At 37.5% G+C, this 24443-nt stretch overlaps 2 protein-coding genes across 6 annotated transcripts in view; one reads left to right on the forward strand and one right to left on the reverse strand.

Annotated features, from left to right (window-relative positions):
• Nucleotides 1–7204, reverse strand: part of LOC115240366 (zinc transporter ZIP1-like) — a 19363-nt gene extending 12159 nt beyond the window's left edge. Inside the window, exons 1-4 of one of the 5 annotated variants that reach the window (XM_029815482.1) lie at nt 6432–6648; nt 6003–6338; nt 917–1147; nt 276–443 (exon numbers count right to left, since the gene is read on the reverse strand). In XM_029815482.1, the coding sequence (XP_029671342.1) occupies nt 276–443; nt 917–1125 (377 nt within the window). In that variant the 5' untranslated portion in view covers nt 1126–1147; nt 6003–6338; nt 6432–6648. Of the gene's footprint in view, nt 1–275; nt 444–916; nt 1148–3034; nt 3617–5320; nt 5956–6002; nt 6339–6431; nt 6649–6691 lie in introns of those variants that run through there. The other 4 variants (XM_029815480.1, XM_029815481.1, XM_029815483.1 and 1 more) reach the window with 4 other exon arrangements.
• A 5561-nt stretch (nt 7205–12765) lies between these two features.
• LOC115240336 (myosin heavy chain 95F) overlaps nt 12766–24443 on the forward strand; it is a 17800-nt gene continuing 6122 nt past the window's right edge. Inside the window, exons 1-12 of the mRNA XM_029815412.1 lie at nt 12766–12956; nt 19895–20088; nt 20414–20487; nt 20570–20699; nt 20802–20966; nt 21175–21587; nt 21715–21974; nt 22109–22266; nt 22346–22510; nt 22638–22861; nt 22964–23155; nt 23263–24246. Of these exons, the coding sequence (XP_029671272.1) occupies nt 19908–20088; nt 20414–20487; nt 20570–20699; nt 20802–20966; nt 21175–21587; nt 21715–21974; nt 22109–22266; nt 22346–22510; nt 22638–22861; nt 22964–23155; nt 23263–24246 (2946 nt within the window). The 5' untranslated portion in view covers nt 12766–12956; nt 19895–19907. The remainder of the gene's footprint in view (nt 12957–19894; nt 20089–20413; nt 20488–20569; nt 20700–20801; nt 20967–21174; nt 21588–21714; nt 21975–22108; nt 22267–22345; nt 22511–22637; nt 22862–22963; nt 23156–23262; nt 24247–24443) is intronic.

Genomic DNA, 24443 nt, shown 5'->3' on the forward strand with positions numbered 1-24443 from the left:
ATATATTAATATGTAAAAATTAATATATAAAATAAATTAATATACATATGATGTAATTATAATTGCATAAAATTAATTTATATTCATAAAATTGCGACTATATCAACGCATATATTAATGATTCTAAAAATTTAAATCGAGTAATGAGTAATACTTTGTTTTTTCGTTGCGGAGGAATCTTACGCGTCAATGGAAAGATATTCTATCTTTTTTCTAACACGATTTTTTTTATAATCTTAGCTCTGACACGATGACATCATGAAGTTTCAACTCACCCGGCGCACGCGAGCATGTATGCCAATGGAAACTCGAGAGGCTCGATCTTGCCATCCGCAACGAGATTTTCTACACCTTCCGCAACTTCCGGCATCAAATGGAGGAACGTTGTGCTGAAGAGGACGCCTCCGCCGAAGCCGAGCAGGAGGCTCACAATTCTCGTAGATCTACGAATTCGGTATTTTATTACTTGTATACATTTATCTCGCTAATTCGGTCGTATTACATCGTTGGGGATTTTTAAAACGATATTGCCGAAATTCAAAGCCTTTGTTTGTGGGATTATAATCGTAATTGTCGTAATCTCTCAAGTATCATAGCAAATATACGTCTTGAACCGTTTACTCACCGTTCCACGTATTTTGCCGTATATGAGTAAAAATAAATTGATAAAACAGTGGTGATAAATATATAAATTATTTCCCATTTCTATATTTCTGGCGTTTATAAATCTTATCAAAAATTATTATTAGAATTTTATTGTCGCATGATTCATGGAGATATTACATTTAAATAATTGCACAGCGCGATACTACATATACCTAGAGAAGATATCTAGAGAAGAACTACTACCACGAGATTTCTAATTTGTATTAGAGTCGTTAAAATATCTATATCAGTTAAACAGTGTGATATTTACCTGGGATTTTGTCCGTTCAAGTCCCATTTGAACCATTTGGCCAAGAATATGGGTAAGATGCCCATTATTGTACTGACGCTGCACAAAACTACCATGGTGACTGCTTTGGCGGTTAGCACCTCCTTATGCGACTCCAAGGTATGATCATGATTATGATCATGATGATGTCCATCATCGTTCATTGTCGACGCTAACAGTAAATTTGCCATGATGCTGAATTTTGCGACTCCTCTGCAATAACGTGATAATAATGAATTTTACAAGTTAATGCGCAAAAGGTATTTATGACGAATCAAATAAAGTTTTCTCATTCTTGTGTCGATCGAAGATATCACAAGTTTCTTTCAGACCAAGTTAAGGCACACAAAGAGAAATTATAGTCTTAACTGATATCCCAGAGATAAGTGATGTGAGCGCTGTTTGAGAGACAAAAAATCGGATTACGTAGTAATCGTGTTCTCCGAACGATCGATCATCGGTGTTCAACCGATGATATTTTTTAGTCGTAACTGAATTGCAGTTCGAATTGCTTTCGAAACACAACTTTTCGTCGCACAAAGATGCGTGCCTAATCTTTTCACGACAGACACTTTATCTTATTCTTCGCGAACATTTATTATAATCAGCAGTTTTGCATGCCAGCAGTCGCGTGCGCTTTTGTAACATAAATTATCTCTTTTTTACGGCGTGAGGATATTTCGTTACATATATGGGAATTTGGTGTCAGTGTGGCATTACTAAGAGAACATTATATCTTTGTGTTTCTACAATTTTTGCATGCTTGTAGAGTTTACATAATTTAAACAGTGTTTATAATTATATAATTTGCTGCAACAAACTCATGTCACCTTTATATCTTCTTTTTTTTAGCCAGTCACTATTGAATTTATTTCAATTAACTTAAAGTGCTTCACAACTTTGATAATCAAGATAATTAAAAGTCAAATTTCTTTATAACTTCCCTAATAATAATGCAATATCCGTTGCCAAAATTTACGTTTTTATATCATTATCGCGCGATAAGTGTTGCAGATAAATGTTACCAACAACAAATTTTTAAGTATTGTGTTATCGTAGGTTATGTGTTCGTCGATCAAAGTTTAATTTAGACCACCCGTAATGAGATCCACGCGCGCGCGCGTGATGCAAAATAAAAAATAATTAAAATCCGCGGATTATATAAAATGAAGAATAATCGGATCTTTACGTAAAGGTGTATGTTTTATAATCTTTATTTATTTTACTTTTTCTTAAAAAAAAAAGAAAAATAATCTTTTGTATTAATTTGGATATAATTAGATTTTCTCAAAATTCGACTTTTTGGATAAAGATAATTATAAATAACTTCTCCTCTGTAAAAGTTTTGCAATAGTTTTATGATAGTTTTTATCGATATCGTATTTAGAAAGGAAAACTTACACGTGTGTATTCGCATTATTTTGATAATATTTGTTAATATTTCTATTATCACGACATTTCAAAATTTGAACAACTTTATTATGTCTTTGTGAAGTAACTTGTTTGATACGAATTATGTAATTTACAAGATCAGCGGATGCAAACTCTTTCTATGAATAGTATGTGAATTTCGAAATGCTTGGAGATCTGTTCGAGATCCAAAACACAATCGGGTCTTAATTGCTAGAAAATTAGATTGCACTACCGGCGCAGCGTGCAATCGCGGCAAAAAGCTATTTCAAAACGATCCGGTGTTGAAAGTAATCAACAGGCGACACGGTTTTATGAAATTTAATAATAAAAGTGCCGAATGTTGTTGTCGGAACCGATTCGATCTTGTATTATATTAAAATTATATATTATTATACATACGTCAAATCTTGCAACGTCAAGCTGGATGCGAACAATTAATTTGTTTATAAAATAAACATATAGTCTTTATATTGTAATTAAGCTATCTAAAAATGTGAGGACTGTACATTTAGATAAACTAATTGAGCCAAAATGACAATATAGCTAGTATGTTATATTTAATGTGTTAAATTATATTTGGATTTGATATAAAGATTTCTAAAAATAACATGTATTATTTTACAATACACGTGTCGTTTAACGAATCGCGTATCGATAATTTATTTAATCTATTCGATAATTTTATACCTCCTTTGACGTTTTCTTTTAGCTTTTCCCGGGGCACTGCGTTCTTCCTAAGTATTCTGCAGTCAAATTAAGAGAGAAAAAATATTTTCAACACCGTGTATAATCGCGAGAATCAACGCACTACTAATCGCAGTGTCTTTTCCATCCAGCATTTATATACACGGTGTGTTATTCGATATCGTCGGTGATCTTCACCGGACCGCCGGGGGCGTCGCGCGATAACGCGGATACTAACACGGGTCCGCCGTTGGTGGGCATTACAGTAGATCCGTGCATTCGGCATACACTTATGAGACGTATCCCAGGTAGGAACACATGTTATTTGACGTCAAAATGACATCATTTACCCTCTAAATAACGCACGCTTGATATCTGAGATGTGACTCGGAATGCCTGTATTTTCCCAGAAACAATAATGATCGACCGCGATTAAAGGATAAATAATCGATGAATAATACAATACCATATATATATTTAAAAAGGAAGTAAAACAAATTAGGGAGAATGTGCGTCAAATTCAAACTTATATACTTTTTTCTATTTATTATTAATTCCCTGATTTTCACATACTTATATTTTTCCTGTCAATGCAATATCATATCGTGTATCTTTTACGAGGCTCGAATTTAATCGATCCTAGCGTCTACGGGAAAGAAGAAAGAAAAAGAGAGAGATTGTTGCGGAAAACTCGCTCGAGACATGGGAATCGCGATTCTTACCGGTCGCGTAAGTAATAGTACCTAACGCCTTTGAAACGTTGCGGTGCAGATACCGAGGGGAAATGAATGTAGTGAAAGTGCATCGGCGACGTGACCCTCTGGCGAATAGAAAAAAAGAAGCAAGGGGGATGGGGAAAGGGACGGAGGGAGAACGATTTTTATATCGCTCAAGGTAAACTCGAGGCAATCGGCCGCATACCTAGAGGAATGGAGAAGTCGTTAATAAACGTTTCCTATCGCGCGTTTCTCTAAATTTCAAAATTGACTAATGACTCGTATGTTAACCGGGAAAATTCTTAGCATTGATTCTCGAGAATGAAATTATCGTGAAAACCGATTTTTCCTCTTGCTCATCGTTTGCATTTTGTTGGAGAAATAAATATTCTTCATCTAATATAAATACGTATTTTTCCGTACTTTTACTTCACATTATGATTATGTTTCAGATGTTTTTCTGTTTCCCCTCCATTCTTTCCAGCCGCTTATCCATGAATTTGAACAGTTGATACGGTAACTTATATATTTTTATACGACTGTGTGTGGGTGTGTAATCGTGAGCCTCTTCACACAAGTACGTCTGTTGATTACGCATCGCTATCGCATTACTTAATCGCGATCCACACATGTACAATATGCGATTAATTAATGATATTGCTATTCGAATCGCAAGTCGAGATCCCTCGCTCGTTTTCAACTTTGAACAACTAACCGATTATTTAATATTGTAAAATGAAAGATAAATTGATTAGGAGATTTTTTTATCTACATTATGCAATATTACTCCACTAAAATTATCTATTAGTTTTACATACATGCATATATATATATATATAATATATCACGAATATTATTATTATTATTATATCGGACAACATTATTAATCTTATTAATAATACTACTATACATTGCAGATATTTAATTATAGAATATTAATTAATTTCTCCGACCTATACATATGGATAATTTGGAATCTTCTCATATCTAATCGTTGGAAATACCTCGAATGGGGTGTGTGGTAAAAAAACGTGACGGGCTTCTAAATGCTGACACGGACATCGCCCAGTGATAATGCATGCCTTTTCAAATCCGAGAAGAAAACGTCATACTTTTTAGCATTAGCATTTCACCGTTTGGTCGTTTCTACGTGCATGGAGATTTTCCTCGTACGAGAAAACTGCCGCTATCGCAACCGTAATCGTATTACAAATAATTTCACTTTATATATATCGACTATAAATTTTTTAATAATAAGAGTGATGAATTTTATTTGTATTATCGAATTTATTGATAAGCGCACCGATGGAAAAATTTTTTTCTCTGCAATCTCACAATTTCTTCCTCAGCACTTTCTTTTATCTCGAAAAGATATCTGAAAAAATAATTTTCACGAGCACGCGGAATCCCTTCTCTCGCAGAAGGAAATTATTACCGTTGATTGTAATCATATTACACAATTTTATTTTATCAATTACGAACTTTTTAGCAATAATAAGAGAATTTTGTGTTGAATTATATTGAATTTATTAATGAAGAATCTTTTTTCTTTCACAAGTAGATCTTTTCTCACCTCGAAAAAATATCCGTGTTCTTATTTGCATTTCACTGGCCGGGAGTTTCCGCGAGTGTGTGGGGAATTCCCTCGTGTACTCAGAGGGAACTATAATAAGTATAACTCGTGTCTCGTAAACGTATGTGGCACACGCGTGTTACTTAATATGCGATACGAGACGCGTGACGGTTTTGTTTATTAATATATACACATGATTCAGACTCGAATATAACTTGTAGACGTCGCGGATGCTTCTGGTTTATTCGACATATAATCGTCAATATCACTGCTACCAATATGCTAATAGCAGTATACTAATGCGATATAACGCCAACACTTTTCTCTCGCAATGCCGAAAAGGACAGATAAATCGAAAGACACACATGGAAAAATAATATACATATTCGTGTCTGAGTGTGCGTCGAGAATTTATTCTGCGATTGATTGAAACTTGATTTCAACGAAGACTCTTTATTCGTCGGAACAAATAAATGTGAACCGAATGGAATGATAAGAGATTTAACAATTGTAAAGTCAATCGAAGATTATAAGCATTCCCAACTTTTTTATAAATTTAATTCCGCTTAATTTAATTGTTTGTAAATTAAATACGTGATTTATTCAGAAAATACGTCTCCATTTTCGGGAAGCTTTTTGTTATTTATGGCACGTACGTTTAGTAAATTTACTTTACTCTTACCTCGAATATCGCAGAAACTCTTGGACGAGGAAGAGAAAAAAACCCGCGCGTGTCTTCGACAACAAATATCGCACATCTGCCAGCCGATCAATCCGAAGAATGCTTCGTCGAAAATTGGGAGCACTGATCACACGTTCGTCGCGTCGACAAAAAAAAAAAAATAAACGTCGCTCGTGATGTAATCGAAGTAATTGATCGAATCTACTGTCGTAAACGATTTCTGACGGATGATGAGGCTCGTTCGGCGTGACGGTCACGAGGAAGAGGGAGAACGTCAACAGGGAAGAACACTCTCTTCGTTGAATCGAGAATCAGCACACTCGCGGAAGCTTTTTGCTAACGATTCGAACAATATGATAAATATGATTGCCCAGAGTATATCGAGGATGAAAAAAAAAATCGATGATAAATAATTTACATAATCCTTACAATGTTCTCTCACACGAGATTAAGACACCACCTTGAGCGAGAAAAGAAACTGACAGATGGACAGCGATGGATCCGGAGGACGTCAAGCGCGGAATAGCGGATGCCGAGGAAGCGCCGGCGACTTTAAATCAGGGGAACCAATCGGAAGGGATCGCACATCGCGAGATCGGATCGGAATGCGCGAGAGAGGAATGAGAAGTACCCGAGGAGACGAGACGAGAGACACAGCGCGTTAGGAGAGGTGCTTGTTCTCGTCGTACCTGTTCTCCGGCAGATGCCTTCGTCCAGGATTCCCCTGCCTAGGGTGGGAGAAACACAGCGGAAGACACGTTCGCGGTTGTGGGCGAATCCATGGATTCACCCCGATCGCGCGTACGTACATGACGTGTTCGACGAGAGAAGGGGGAGGGTGGAGAGGAGGGGAAATAGAGCATCATCTCCGAGTCCGGAATGCAGTTAACGACGGTCGAGTAATCGGCCGAAATACCAAAGTCGCTTCTCACGCTCGCGTGTGATTATCTTTCTTTGATTCGCCCCTTTCACCGCATATTGCCCTCCGTCCATTCCGCGAATCTTGGGCGAGAAAAAGCTACCGTTCTCTTGGGGATAACAAGGGGCTCGCTCTGAGACCGGGAATTCTCTGTTATCTGCAGGTTTATATGACCAGATATCCTGACGCATAAAAAACGTCTTTGATTATTTGTGAAATATATCCGCTTATCGATATCTTATGTATTACATGACATATGAATGGTAAATCGAATAAAATTATTTCTTTTGCACGCATAATTTTCCATAATACAATTGAAAATTATTCAACAAATAAAAATTCAACGCATTCTATTTTTATTGATAATTTATTATTATTGTATTGTCAAAATTAATTTAATTGTTATATTATAATTAACACTTATTAATTAAATGTTGAGTCAGATAATGTATTGTAAGCTCGAATTGTGTGTGTGAAGTTTGCGGGTTTTCTGTCCATTTTGACATTTTTTTTATATTCTTGGAAGAGCGCCGAAGAATATTATGAGATATCGAGTGGATTGAAAAAAAATAACATTAATGCGTTATCGCGACTATAAATTTCGGTCTCATTCCAGAATCGCAAGTGTTTTTTCAGTTTGACGCGATATTTTCTGCTTATTTTCCATCTCGTTTATCTGTCTTAATTTAATTATCGCGCAATATTTTCTCTTCTGTAACGTCGTAGTCTTGCAAAATTCTATAACGTTATCATTTTCATTTTTTTTTCGCTGATGTCGAAGGTATTTCTGCGAAAAAAAAAAATGTGATGACTCGAAATAAGCCGAAAAGGAATTTAAATATCCGTCTCTATATATGAACGAAATATAATACTCACTTTTTGCAAGTCAAGGATCAACTTCAGCATTTTTTTTTTTTTTTGCTTCTCTCTCTGTTCAATTTGGTTAAAATCTATAACGTTTGGTCAACCGCGCGAAAGAAAGAAATTCAACAATTCTTGAATTGATTTCGAAGGTGAAAAACTCCCGACCACAACACGCAACGAATTATTATTTTTCATTCATTTCTTTGATTCTCTTCTACTAAATCTATCAGAATTGTCGGAGCTAATCGCACGCGTTTATCTCACAAAACAGTTTTTTCTGCGTCGAACGTAATTCTCTCGAATGTGAATATTTGATGTAATCGCACTCGGAAGGCAACATCTGCCGACGATATTCGTGCATGAGCGCGCGTATCAAACGCATCATCATCGTGTCCGAAGTAAATTGTGCGTCAAATCGCAATTAGCCTGCCCGCAGCTTTCGTTCACGGATTCTCTCGTCGCGCGAATTCCATTCGCTGTTTAGTCGTCGTGACAGGTCGTTCGTCTTCGCGACACGCTATTTGTGACGAAAATGAAGGATGTCATGAAACAATCCGATGTCGGCGTAAAAGCTGCATATATTTCACGCTTGTTACGCAAATATCCATCTTTGCGATATAACTGCTGCGTCATTAAGGCTCCTCTTTATATAATCGTGTTTCTGCTGAGAAACAAATTTGAAATCAATCTTAACGTGATACGGTTCAATAGATGAATCTTGAGGGTCAATTTGATATTCGTGTGACATCATATTTATAATCTTGATTTAAAAGAGAAATTCGGATAAATAAATAGGTTTGTTCGCGTTGCTTGAAATTCCCAAAAATTTTTGCACTGAAAACGAGATAAATATATATATTCGGATGTTGAGGAGAGTGAAAGCGAAGATGCTGAGTGCAAAAAATTCAAACCTAATATTTGTTTTGGGGTGCAGCTTGAATTGCGCTTCTCGCGGTTTAATAGTCGATGGAAGGGGTTTCCAGAGATAACTACTCGCGCGTTTCTCGAGGACCCTCTTACATTACATTAGGCTAAAAAGGGGAGAAGGAAGGGTTAGTGAGTTAAAAGCCCACACTACTCCGCCGGGCGGTTCCCGGTGGGGTATGCATAATGCATTTTCATCTCCCTCGTAAAAAAAAAAAAGAAAAAAAATAGTCGATACTTGAGAAAAGATCGCACATGGAAAAACATGCGCATTAATCAAATATACGAAGATGACTTAAGAAGAGATTTACATATTTACATTTACAAGTACATTTAAATTGCCATTTAATATCAAAAAGATTAATGATAAAAATATTGTGTTATAAATCTTGTAAGAAGAATTTTTAACAATCTATAGAGAGATTAATTAAAATTAATTGGCTGAAAAATTGTGATGTTTATATTCAATACGATATGTATAGTGAACTTAATAAATTTTTCTCTACAAAGCGTCAAGAAGGGATCTTTCAATATTTAAGTTAAATAGTTCCTTTCTTGGATTTTATGCTACAACATTTCTTTCCAAGTTAATTTAATTAATTTTTTAAAAAAAGATATTTATTTTTATGTAAATCTGAGATCTGAAATGTTCGTGTTTGATATATTCTTACTTTTAAAAAAGATTACTTTTAAACAAACGCTCTTCAAGTAAGATTTAACTATAAATTCGGACCTAAAATACGTGATTTATTACGTCTGTGAACAAAAGAGGATTCATACTTTTTTATATCTATTTATGTTTCCCGTTTCGTTCGCGCGACAAAAAGCGAGATAATATGAGTCACTTGTTTCATTTCTAAAAGTATTTAAACGTAAAATCCCATTTATATTCATTACAATATCGATTTCCGAGAAAAAAAAACGAGGAAACTTCAAACTTATATACATACAAAAATGTTTCAGAGTATAAACATAACGCACACAATATTACATATTATTTCCATTTCATCAAATTCTCCAACATTGCCCGTCTGCGAAAAAGAAACATTAGAATACGATTCCTATTAATTATTCTTGACTTTTCGATTTGGAGCAATAGGTACTTGCGTAAGGAGAGTGTTGTTAAGATATTGCGAGATGTGTATTAGTAAAAACTTTTGTCATAATACAATTGCCTTCTTTATCGCTCTTTTGGATATTTTTATTTAGACTTCTGAAGAATCAACTTTCGAGAGAGAACGAATGCAGCTTAGAATGATTGGCATAATCGCAAAATTACAAGAGTTCAATGTCAATGAACTACTTGTCGTTTTATCGCATAATTTAGATTGAAATCCTTGCACAACACTGATTCCAATCGCTAATCAAACAATATGTTGTTTTTTACTGATATTGTATAAGATTTCTCTTTCTTGGTATTTCTAATGTTTGTGTATTTGCCCGTTGAGATAACTAGATAGAACAATAAATATTAATCATTAAATATTAATCGCTCATCCATATAAAAAAAACAACTATTGCGGTTCTCAAATCCTATTTTTCTCTCTTATCCGCCTACCGATATCAAAATTATCTTAAATATATTATATCGTCTTGTAGTCCCGGCTTATCTAATAATTAAGTTTACCTCCTCGGTTCAAGCTCAAGCTCGTCGAGATATATCAATTTAATTTATAATTACATAATACTGTGCAATTATCTCTCGTCTTAAAATAATACTTTTCTTCCATTTTTTCTGCAGAAAATCTTTTGAAGAAATTTGCAGAATCTATCTAAACTCTGAAAATATATTAAATAAATTCTCTTGTGTTTAAAAAAAAATAGTTTTGGGAATACCATATATCATCGCGGATACCAGGACATATCGTACAGCGTGTTTGTGTTTGTGCGGAATCGAGATAAAGATAAAAAGTCCCTATTCTTTCACCGAACATGTACTTTGGGTCAAATAATGCTATTTGTATGAGCGCATCTAATGGTGTAATTTCGCGGTAAATAAACTGTTATCGAACGATAGGAAAAGAACTTGCTTGTTTCTCGGCATCGTGATTTCCAACGTTGCATCTGTATATGTTGTGATGAAATTACAAGTAATAATAAAGATGGGAAATGATTATCGAAACGATTTTTAAAACATTCTTGTGCAAATGGGAATTTCCGAAATACGATTCTAGAAAATCAATTCATGGGCACTAATACAATAAATATCGATACAACATATATGGATATATTCCATATACATACATACACACATATATATATATATATATACACAATTATATATATAACACCTAATCAAATGTTATTCCTCTTGGAAGATATATGGGAAGACACATAGCCCGTATGAACAATGTGAAATTATGTTCAAATATGTGATAAAGGCAGACACGTCTATATTATACTGTTATCTATACACTTAAATACGCTTGGATATGCGTGCGAGGCAATAAGAGCAGTAGAAATACACGATGTTGTCCGAGTTCAACATATTGAACACAATTCTCTTTCAAATATGCATAAAACCATTTTTATTATTATACAATAATACACATTGGCATTTTATTACGTATATACATATATCAGCTATCGGGCGCAATCAGATGCAATGTGATTTTTCCAGATCAAATTAGCAAAAGAGTAAAAATGATTCTATAACCGACTAATCTACTGCCAACACATTGAAATATAGAATATGATATTATCAACTGTTGGATACGCGATAGTGGATGACTCCATGTAATTTAAATAGGCTTCAAAAGATATCACTATGTTAGATTTCCGAGAAGTCATCGTGACATCATCATTTTTGAAAAAATAATATCGATATATCTTGCTTTTTTATAAAAGAAAAAGTTGGATATAAATTAGCTGTTACATGAAAGCTATAAACTGTTACCCATTTAATGAAGAATTACTATAATTATCAATTCGAGATATATATATGATTTAAAGTGTATTTTGCAAACTATTTTTATTTCTTTATTATAATTAATCCATGTGATTTATATATATATTAATGTATTATATCGATAATGTTATTTTATATTTGTTTCTGTAATTATTTCTTCTGTAATTTAATATATTATATAATTATTCAGAATTTATATAAATAATAATGACTCGCTATTTGATATTTACAGAAAAACTACATCCATCTTTATAATAATTATTTAAACATCCAACAAACATTTGCAATCAATGGTCAATTTGCAGTCAATTATGTCAACGCTGTCATTTATTAAAGCCTGACGGAAAAATAGAATTTTGTAAATTTCAACTTAACTTTATTTTGCTTTTCTAAACCGTATTGCACAAATTTCTGTAAATCGATAACTCCATGATATTTTATACGTTATTTTTTTAAAGATATTATAAAAAACAACTCTATATCGCAATATTTTGGGATATTGTTTAAAATTCTAAATACAGTGTATATTTCGAAAATTATTTTATCAGTAGATACAAATAGCAGTAACTAATTGTAAGTAAGACCAGTATCTGATCAGACAAACGCAAAATATCCCTCCCTTTTTTCACCGTCATTCCTCCATTCCCACATCATTATTCTTCATTCATTATTTGTCACCCTGTCGCTGGTTAGTGAATGAACGTGTGCAATTGAACGGGTTTGGCGCACAAGATTGACGTAAGTCCATAATTCATAATTTATAAGATTCATGCATTGAATAATTTGACCTTGCCGATTACAGGCTCGTTTCGTTCTTCATTTACAATTATTCGATCGCGATATTTTATCGATTGATTTCGAGCATATCGGAGCATCGTTAATTCGCCAAATTCATACAAATTATTAAAAAAAAAAAAATTCAATCTTATAGATTACGAATGAATTTCATAAATCATTCGCTCGACGCGCTTGTATCGACTATTCGTTCGAGAATCTTACGGATCCACGCTTTATTCTCTCCCGCGCGTTATCGCGCTATCGCTCCGATTCTTTTGACATTGCGTGGGATCGATCACATCGGGATCAGCCCAGGGCCCAGGGTACCACCGGGTGATGAGAGCGATGGTAGCGCGCGATCTACCTACATACGTGTTGGCGCGATCGCGGCCGTTTGCCGCGTGGCATCGGCGGAAACGGCCGTTGATCGCCGAGCCCGCTCGCTCGCTCGTTCACTCCGGTGCGGCAACTCAACAGTTGCATGTCGGATTTTGTGCCGTGCGCGTTGTAGTTTCCTCGTCCCGGCTGCGTGGCTGTCTTTCGCACGGTGGGACCGTTCTCGGTGAGTAGCAAACTCTGCGAATCTATCAATCTCCTGTCACCCGTCCATCTCCGAGATCGACCCGCGCGTCGAAGACGGATTTCTTACACCTTCGCTTATTTGCACCTTTAAACGATGCGATTATCTCGACAGGTGTGTAAATAAACAGCTAACAGTTGTTGTCTTCGCGACTTTGTGTTTGTCTTTCGCTGAAATTCGTCCGCTTAAATTTATAATCGGAGATCAACTTTGCGAAAGTAAGAACAACAAAGCTGGTCGGTCGAATCGGAGCAACTTGTGTCAACGAACGTCGGTATTCGAAAGAGAAATAATATGATTTTTAAGAAATACAGGAGCAATGGTATAAGGACCTTATCATCCATCCAAATAATTTGTTTCTGAATAAGAGCTCCAAATTTAGCCTTAAAGCTGCGGGAAAAAATTCGCGACGTTCGGTCCCTTTACATTTTACAAGACACGTGAAAAATAATGATTCAACGGCGAGAAAGAAATTCTAGTTATCGTCACGTATATATATTGGATCAGCGATAAATTATCGGTGAGAATATGATTCAAGAGCGCGAATCTAATAGCTTTACGTAACAGGTATTTCTCTTTACCGCGCGGAAAATCGGAGCGGGAAGGAGAAGAGAAAAATCGCCGGACGAATTTTTGTGTTTCAAAACGCGCCTTCACAATCACGCGGCTCCACAATCTAGTCCGTGATTAGGGGAGTGGAACGATGTTAGAGAAGGTGGCAGGTGCAGTGCGCGAATGCAAAACCGCGACGAATGCAACGCGCGCGCGCGAATTAGTGTGTGAACCTGCGTAAGCGCCTACGTAAAACCATCCGGGATGGCAAGGAGGGGGAGGAAGGGGGGAGGAAGAAAAGGGGAGTGAAAAGATGATACGTGCTTCGCTCTCGCGATGGCGAAATACGTATGCAGGTGAGCTTTCGTAAAAACAGCCGCGTAATTACACCGTCGTCGACGGTGCGTGCATCGCGCATTTTTTTTTCTTTCTTTTTTTTTTTTTTTTTTCCTAGACGCGTTTTAATAGCGTTGTTGTTTAAACATCTTGTACATTGGAAAGTATTTTTCTCGAGCATATTGATTCTACACTTGATGTCTGGAAATTAGTATAACTGCTTTCACATTTATACTTTCACGCTCCAGATACACACTTACAAGTTGAATGATACAAAGCGTAATTTCAAAACATCTCACATTTATTTCATTAAACAAGATAAATTTATATCTATTAAAGGAGATAGAATATCGAATCAACCATTTGTTAGATTTTATCTATTTATAGTTACATCAATTATATCATTCTTTTCCGCATCTGTTATTATATTCCAATCAACCTTGTAACTTTATTACACATCAAGTGATTGTATCATGAAGATGTTTTGCTCCTGCGCTTTGTCAACTAGAATATACCTTACTAACTAGTAAGGCTATCTTCAGTCATAAAAACGGATTTATATACTTAGTCTCTTACATTATTGCCCTTTAGTGACGCGTTCTCGCAACAGTGTTTCTCTCTTCCGCAAGAGCGGGGGAGAGCAATCGCACAGCGATTTCGGATCATCGCTCATTCTGATAACAATTGATAGCGCGATCGAAAGAATTCTCCTCGGAGATAAGAGCTTCGGATATATATAAAAAAAAATTGGAGTAAATGTGACTCCGCGACTGTGTGTTTAAAGAATTAATATCCGAACTTAATTTTTGATACACTCTTTTATTGCGATTTTTGTCTCTAGTAATCTTTGACATCGAAAGTGTTTCGCGATTGTACTGTGTAATTTTTCTGATTACATCTTATCGAGATTATGACGCCCAACGTGTATACATCTTTTTCTACTTTTAGAGACCAACTTTGATCATTTACGCTATTAATTATGAGCGAAGTCTCCTTAATCAGGATACTTAAACCAATTTCGCTATTCCTTGGAATTCTTGCCGTTCGTTGACCGTTGAAGACACTGTATTATCTCCACTTTATATGTGAATCACTAATTACAGATCTCGAAAAAGCTTGGCTCATCCCCGAACGCTTTCGACGATCGAACGTGCGAGAGAGATGTCTTTTATACATCTCGTAACGCGATATATTTGTTCAGAATAACATTGGGTATTAATTAATGCTAATTTCACGGATCATTCCGATGACCTCTTGCAACAAAGTGCATAGACAGAGAAACAATACGCTATTATATCTCGTATTTGCTCGCCTTGTCTCGCGACACGTGCGAAAGTCATCGAAATCGGAGACGTTTACTTTACGTTTCTTTAGCGAAAGTAACGCGGCGAAAGCGAGTTAACAGAATCGAGATTATCTCTGCCGCGAAAAAGCGTCTCGCTGTCGGTTTAGTCGAGTTAAATTTTATGATGTATGACAGACGTGAGCGTTACGCAACCGCGGAAAAAAAGGATCGCACGATCCTTTATACGTACATGTAGGTGGGCGTGAGAGACGAGGATATCCGTGACTCACGCACTCTTCTCGATCCCGATCATGTGTACTTGAACGTGTATATTTGAATCGTCGGCCATTTCCGATACCGGTTCTCTTTTCAGAGCGAATCGTGAGTGAATAATTTGCATTAATGATTTTTCTATTAAGATTAGTCTTTGCGCGAAATAATAAGTTATTAAATTAATGAGAATATTGGAGAAATTATAATCAATGCGCTGTGTAAACGGTATTATATAATGTCATTGGTAACATTAATGATAATTAATTTCCGTGAGAAAAATTTACATATTAATGCGCGGAATAATATACAGTTAAATTAACAATAATGTCCGCAATTGTTTTGTGAAATTGATTGAGCATTATTCTGACGATGTGTCGAGTTGGATTGAAATAAGGTGCAAAATATGCGCAGCTCGATTAATCAGTGCAAAATGCGGAGCGGAACTCGATGCAAATAGGAGATGGCGGGACCGAAAGCCCGACCCACTGCGCTCGATTTAATCACCGAGTGTTCTTGGTGACAGCGATGGTGCGAAGGTTGTTCCAATTAATGTTAAACGACGTAAAATGACGAAATATATCGAGGTAAATCTCACTGTCTCTCGCGCGAATTATAAATTTATTATAATTAAATCGCATCAGCTGATTTGAATATTTTTAAAATAATTTTTAATATTTTCTGTTTCGTTTTACATTATAAAATAAATATTATTTTTATAATAAACACAAAATTTCAATAACACAAATTAATGAAGCTCGATATATCTTTAAAAAATGCGATATAATTTAAAGATGACATTTCTCTTTTTTTTCATCTCAGACGATAGACAAGAGAATATTGAAGAGATACGGGACCGTACCTATACATAATAATATTCTCTCGAGAAATCGGATAACGATAAAATTCACGGACGATATTTGTTCTTTTTTTTTTGTATGTTTTGACCGCGTTAGGGAAAATTCATTGCGCGCTCACGCGTGTCTCCCCGTGTTCTGTATGCCGGTCCCACCTGCCGTTTCCTGCTTCCTCTCGTATCCCTTTCATTCCCTTTCAACGAATTAGGGAGCGCGACGCACCTTCGCACGCAAAGTGCATTCGGCATTGAAAATGCGCACCGATCTCGCATCGACGCGCGACTATCTTTATTAAGCGTGAGGTCGCGAAAGAAGGCGGAGGGCGAGCCGCGCCTCGTTCCGGAGAACAATGGGCGAGAGCGATTTAAACACGTCGAGCGGAAAGAAGGACGCCGAGGTCGGGGAAAAGGGCTCGGTGAGGATCGATATCTCCGTTCTAGACCGCGGATTGAAGATATGAAAAAAAGAAAAAAAAAAGAAAGGGTTAATGACGGACGCGGAAGGGGAGAGACGATATAACATCTGGACGTTACGGTTTCTTATGCCGTATAGTAGAAGAAGGTGAACGAACGATTCTTCGCCTCTTTTTCTGTTTCTCTATCTTTTTCTCTCTCTGTCTCTCTCTTTACGATGTGCATCTTACGCTCTCGGCACGCAGAGAAGATCATTTCAAATGCCTTACATGCTTAGGCGCCGCGACGTATCGCAACCATTCTTCGCTTCATTCGGGTGCATCGTTTCGGGTAGAATCGATTAAATTTAAACAGGAGAATTTCAGCGAATCGTCGCTGCCGTTATGTCGGCTCTATTATGGCTGTAATATACGTTCCATGGATAAAGAGCGATGCAAAACACGATGCAGCGAGTGTCCTGGGGATCGACGCAAGGATTTACCGGTGGCTTTTACCGTTACGATATCTCTAACGGGATGCGACTGGAGAGAGAATACGACAGAGGGAACAAGGCAATTTCTCTCGCGCTTTCCAGATCGGCCGCGCACAGTTTCAGCTGTCGACTCAACCGGTGATATTATACATATTAAATAAGCAAGACGCGGAGATCGTACATTGGAATAAACTTTCTTTCGATATATATATATATATATATATATATATATATATATATATATAGAATGTCGATATTTTATTTTCATTTAAAACCTACGCAGTACAAAGGAAGCTTGAAGAATTGATTTCAGCGTATTTCGTATAATAAATGAAAAATAAAACGGGATAAAAAAAATAAATTTTAGATACTCGTATAGGGCTTGCTTTTTCGAGCAGAAACGCTACTCGGATGCATTTGTATGCAAATGCGACGGAGTTAGCGCACCGTGTTGCACCGTGGAAAGACGGATGTCGAAGCTTTTTCGAAATTCTGTCACGACGCGCCGAGTCGAGCGCGTGTAAAACGCGAGACGCAACCGCTCGTGACGACCTTTGATCACGCAGCCGATTGTCGATCGTCGAACCTGGTGACGCCAGGAACTTACGTACGCGGCTATTCTTTTTTTTTTTTTTTTTTTTTTTTTTTTGTTAGCGAACGACGACGACGACGCGTTTTGTGCCCTTCTCTATCTGCCTGCTTGATCTTATCGCCGCAATGCGACCGTCTCGTCTGCGCAATCCCCGAGCGTGTCCGCCGCGCACACTGAACTCGAAAATCATCGCGGAAGAATTGCGTTATGTAATCGAGAAAATTGTCCCCGCGCGCGATACGGACAGGTGGACGAAAATTGACGAGTAATGCCATTATGTCATTATGATAAGAAAAAAGATCCAATATTGCATTTTTTAAAACAAGGATCTGGAAATATCTACTAATGATAATCTTTATTGCGCAAGAATAATAGCACTTGTGTATTGTTTTACGCGTTTGCAACAAAGACCAAGGCTACTACTGACATGCTGACATAATGCCTAACCTGAATGATAAAAAAATTTGTGTATGTATGTAGAAGTTGATGAAAAGAGCCGAGACGGAAATATCTACATGCTCAACCGACATAATACAGGATAATATACAACGATCAGCTACAGTGTATTCAATTATTTATTTTTATTTAAAGTTAGATTTTTTAAATTTTATTTCTAAGAAAAGATTGTCTCCACATCCTCTGAAAAGTATAGAATTGTATTATTATATCATAATTAATTTCCTTAATTAATGCACGGAAAAAAAATATAATACAATTCGTTAAATGAGATCATAATCTGACAATGTAAAGTTCCTTGTTTAAAGAAGGAAAATACCCAGACGATGCAGCTGCACCATACAATTCCAACGATGAGTTACGGCGATTATTTCGAGCTCGTCGCAGAGCACCTTCCGTCATTGCTTATCTCGATGACGCGATGTGATAAGCGATAAATTGGAGGACAGAATTTCAATTTTTGCGTCGACCGTCAAACCGAAAGTAGAGAACCCAACTAAATACGAACGGCGTTAACGTTGAAGCGTAAACCTAGCTTTATATGTCGCTATTTAAACGACAACAATGGATAAACATCTGTCAATCTACGCAGGATTGTCTTGTACGCTATCATTGAAACGATCATTGCGCATATACAGGATGTCCCAAAATAAATAATCCTAATTTTACTGATAGTGTCTTTTCAAGAATTTTGAATGTTCGGTTTTAAAACTGAATTTTTGATAAAGCGCACAAAATTAATTAAAAGTATATTTTTATTTAAGAAAAAGGAATAAACAGCAAGAAATATTTTTACGGTTCTCAAATTCATGGCAGACTAAAAGAACCTTTCATAAAAGTCCACAAGACAACTTTTTGACTATCGAATAGTGAGATTCTCATTTTATTCTCATGTATTTATATATACTTCGATAACACGCCGATAGCAATTTATCTATGTAAAGTTATTTGAATACGCGAGAAGTCTCCGATCTCGTCGCTAACGTTCTTCGTGAATACGACCGATTCTCCAGCTTTTATCGATCCCGTCGTGACACTTTTGTTGCTTCTTCCGTCAATAATGCACAGCTTGGAATAAGACCGCGGGACTCGATGAGTGCTAAGAATCTCCATTCAGCATACGCGGTAGAGCGCCGGAAGTCGGACGGACAAGACTCATTCGTCGGAAATCTCTCCTGAGGGGAGAAAGTGTGCGTCTGCAAAATCTAACAAAAGCTGTTGTCGACGATTTACGTTTTGTATACACAAGCGAGGATAATTATATCGTATTATTTATTTCGACATTACACGTCGACGTGACAAAGCTTTGAATGGAACTCTTGTTAAAGTTTGCTTGAAATTATTTCACGAGTACCGTTAATTATTCCCTCGAGAGAGGCTCAATTTTTAGAAAAGATCTTTTCCTTTAAATAATTATTTACAAATTACCTCAATATTTTTGATGATTTCTAATTAATTAAAGACTAAAGAGATTAAAGAGAACGAAAGTGTCTTAGCTTATGACAGCAAAAATATTTCTCATAAATAATTCAATTGTATCTCGTTGGAATTATAATTTTTATTATACGGAGCGAGTTCCCCAGGCGCGTAATGCGGCTTTCTCGCGCGTATAAATGTCGGAGATCAGAGTAACGACGATTGCGAAGAGCGTATTGTTTCGACCGTGCGACCGTTTCTTGTATTTCAGAGTAAAACTCGGGATGGAGAACCAGCAGGTGTGGGTCCGGGACCCGCAACAGGGTTTCATAATCGGGAAATTCGCGGACATGGTGGACGGAGATGCCCTAATCGTGCCCCTCGATCCAAAATATCCACAGCGCACCTGTCCGCTGGACGAAGTGTATCCTGCCGGCGAATACACCAAAGATGTCGAAGATAATTGTAAGTTTTTTTCCAAACATACACGTATTTTTCAATAATGGTTTGATTCTGATTTATCTGAAAGAATATTGATGAATTTTACGCCGTAAATTTTAAAGAGAAAGAAAACAATACAATGAAAAGATACGTTAGTGTTCGTTCCCTCGATTGTTATACACCGTGACGAACTTGTTTCGTCCAACCTCTATCGGAGATAAAGATCGCGCGGTCACGCTCGCTTCTCATGCGACTTTCGCTCTTTTGCAAAAGCACTTTCACTGATCTCTTTCCTTCTTTATTTATATGTATATATTTTTTTTGTCCCTTTTTTTCTCTAAATTATTAGGCGCCCTGATGTACCTGAACGAGGCCACGCTGCTGAACAATATACGCACTCGCTATTTCAAGGACAGGATATACGTGAGTAATTACGTGGTGACGCGCCCGCCATCATCATCGCGAGACCGTCTTTTAATCGCTCGTTACGCTTGTCCGGTTGCAGACTTACGTCGCTAATATTTTGATAGCCGTGAATCCGTACTACGAGGTGAAGGATCTCTACTCGCCGCGGACTATCAAGGCTTATCAAGGGAAGTCCTTGGGTGAGACGCCGCCGCACGTCTTCGCCATCGGTAGGCGCAATGTCTTTCGTTTTCTTTTTTCTTTTTCCCACCGTTAATTCCTATCGTGCTCAGCGAAAGTACAGAGCAATCGTTTGTCTTTTATCTTCGCAGGCGATAAAGCGTTCAGAGACATGAAAGTGTTGAAACAATCCCAGAGCATTATCGTATCCGGCGAATCGGGAGCTGGAAAGACCGAGTCGACCAAGTATCTCTTGCGATATCTCTGCGATCTCTGGGGCTCGACTGCCGGCCCGATCGAACAGAAGATCCTCGATGGTAAAAAAATGCGGCTAAAACATAATTAATTCGACATAAAATTAATTGACATTGCGAGAAATAATGAAATAATATTTAAGGTTTAAAAAATTCCGGAAAAATCTATGTGGCTTAAAAGAGTCTCATTTTTTCATCTACTTTAATCAAACGTCGAGATTCTTAATTTAATCTATTAGCATTCGAAAATTACTTATCAATTAATCTGCAGCTAATCCGGTGCTGGAGGCGTTCGGCAATGCGAAGACGAAGCGCAACAACAACAGCTCGCGCTTTGGCAAATTCATGGAAGTGCATTTTGACTCCAAGTGCCAGGTGGTCGGTGGCTACATCTCTCACTACTTGCTGGAAAAGTCCAGGGTATGCCTGCAAAGCCCGGACGAGCGCAATTACCACGTGTTTTACATGATGTGCGCTGGCGCGCCGGCCGACTTGCGCGCAAAGTTGGCCATCACCAAGCCAAACGACTTCCATTACCTGAAGAACGGCTGCACCCAGTACTTTTGCAACGAGAGATCGGAGAAGCGACTAAACGAGGCGCAAAAAAGCCGCGAGCAGGTGCAGAAGGGCAGCCTTCACGATCCAATCTTGGACGACGTCGATGGCTTCAACGCTATCGATCAGGTACATGCAATACTTAATTCTCGCCTATAATAATTTTCTAAATTTTTTGTTTTACTTTTTTTTTTTTTTAATTTTCTCATGTATATTGTCTTTTCTTACATTTTTTCTTACCTTTATTGTATCATAGGCGTTCACCCGACTCGGTTTAGCGGATGCCGAACGCATGGAGATCTACACGATGGTGGCGGCGGTGCTTCACCTCGGCAACATCACGTTCGAGGATAATCCGGAGGATACTAAGGGCGGCTGCAGGATAACCGTCGACTCGGAAAAGGCGGTAGCGATATCCGCGAAATTACTGGGGGTGGATCCCGAAGAGCTGCGACAGGCCCTGGTCTCGAAGGTGATGCAAACTAGTCGGGGTGGCATCAAAGGAACGGTTATTATGTGAGTCGAACAAGAGAGCATTTCGATCATTTTTTTATATATTATTTTATAATGTTAATATTTTTTAAACTTTCCATCACATGTTGCGCGGTCTTCTTCGATCATTTTTATCAATTTGTCTGATTGCGCTATAGGGTGCCGCTGAAGGTCTACGAGGCTAATAACGCCAGGGACGCTCTAGCGAAGGCAATTTATAGCAAACTGTTTGATCACATCGTCGCGCGAATTAACAAGAGTATACCCTTCAAGGCTTCAAGTTACTACATCGGCGTGTTGGACATTGCGGGATTCGGTGAGCGAATTAATTCACGACAATTAAAAATTTACTTTAGGATTATAATAAAAACCTGAGAATAAATTTTCTTTTGTAGAATATTTCAAAGTCAACAGCTTCGAGCAGTTTTGCATAAACTACTGCAACGAGAAGCTCCAGCAGTTCTTTAACGAGCGAATTTTGAAGTACGAGCAGGAACTTTATGCTCGAGAATCTTTAAACGTCCCGAAAATCTCCTACGTCGATAATCAAGATTGTATCGGTGCGTAAAATTGAAAAAATTCTAGAATAATATCTTGTTTAAATTTATTATTTCAGAAATGGAATGATAAATAATACTCCCATTCATAGGATTTTAGAAATAAATCATGAATCATGCCAACTTTCAGATTTAATCGAATCGAAAAATACGGGTATCTTCAGCCTGCTGGATGAGGAATCAAAACTGCCGACTCATAGTTTCGCGCATTTCACCAACGAGGTCCATCGTGCGTGGAGCGGTCATTTCCGCATCACTTTACCACGAACGTCACGATTGAAGGCTCATCGAGAATTACGAGACGACGAGGGCTTCGTCATTCGTCATTATGCCGGTGGTGTCTGCTATCAAACGGTAAAATAACGTATTTCGTTCAAGATACAGCGAGCGATGTATAAAATCGTCGACATATTTTGGACTCTCTTTTATAAATGAATTTTTATTTTAATATCGCAGAACCAATTTATCGAGAAAAACAACGACGCGTTGCACGCTTCTCTGGAGGCGCTCATTCAAGAGAGCGGTAGCAAATTCCTCAGGACGCAGTTCGCCAATCATTCCTTGCAAAAGGGGAAGCTCAATTTTATCAGCGTCGGTAGTAAATTCAAAACGCAGCTAGGGGAACTTATGGACAAACTGAAGAGCAATGTAAAGAATATTTTCTTTTTTCTTTGAATTCTTTTCAATATTCTAACACTCTTATTTATATTTTTATTTCAATCTTCTTATTCAACATTCCTCTTCTATATTTTTAGGGAACGAATTTCATAAGGTGCATCAAACCAAACAGCGATATGGTGGCGCATCAATTCGACGGGAACAGTATTATGAATCAACTCCGCTGCTCGGGAATGACGTCGGTTCTGGAACTTATGGAACACGGCTATCCCAGCCGAGTGCCGTTCCACGAGCTCTACAATATGTACAAGTCTTACTTACCACCGGAACTGGCTAAATTAGATCCCAGATTTTTCTGCGAGGCGCTGCTTCATAGTTTAAAGTTGAATCAGAAGGACTTCAAATTCGGCATCACACGGGTCTTTTTCAAGCCGGGCAAATTCGCCGAGTTCGACCGGATCATGAAGTCCGACCCGGAGAATCTGCGCAGACTGGTCGCCAACGTGAAAAAGTGGCTGTTAAAGTCGCGCTGGAATAAGTTACAGTTTTGCGCTCTGTCGGTGATTAAACTGAAAAACAAGATCATCTATCGGCGGCAACATCTAATCGTATTGCAGAAAACGGCTAGGATGTACATCGCGAAAAAACAGCATCGGCCGCGCATTCGCGGTATCGTGAAAATCAAGAATCTGCGGAAACAACTGACGCGAATGGAGGAGACCGCGGGTCAACTGAAGAATCGGGAGAGATCGACACAGGACATGAAGAGGCTGGACGACGACCTAGAAGCGGCCATACGCAAGATCAAAAACAATCCGAGGATCACGCCAACGGAAATTGACGGTCTCTACACGTCTCTGGTGAACCAGATGAACAAGCAGATGGCCTCTCTGCAAGATATGGTGAAGCAACAGAAGGTCGCTGAGGAACAGGCGAGATTGAAAAAAATCCAACAGGAGCTCGAGCTCGAGAAGAAACGTAAGGAAGAGGAGGAACGAAGAAAGAGGGGAGAGGAAGAAAACAGGAGAAAGAAACTCGATATGGAGGCCAGAAGGAAAATCGAAGAGGAGCAGAGGAGAAAACAGGAGGAAGAGGATCAGAAGGCGGCGGTTGCTCTCCAGGTTTGTTCGAATTTTTTGAATAATTACTACTATATACATATACTCTGTTTTTATTACTATTTTCATTAAATTTTTATATATTATTTTATTAATTGGCGGCGGTTGTTTGTTCGAATTTTTTGAATAATTACTACTATATACATATACTCTGTTTTTATTACTATTTTCATTAAATTTTTATATATTTTATATATTAT

The sequence above is a fragment of the Formica exsecta genome, unplaced genomic scaffold (assembly GCF_003651465.1).
Source record: "Formica exsecta isolate Colony F162 unplaced genomic scaffold, ASM365146v1 scaffold425, whole genome shotgun sequence".
Classification (NCBI taxonomy): domain Eukaryota; kingdom Metazoa; phylum Arthropoda; class Insecta; order Hymenoptera; family Formicidae; genus Formica; species Formica exsecta.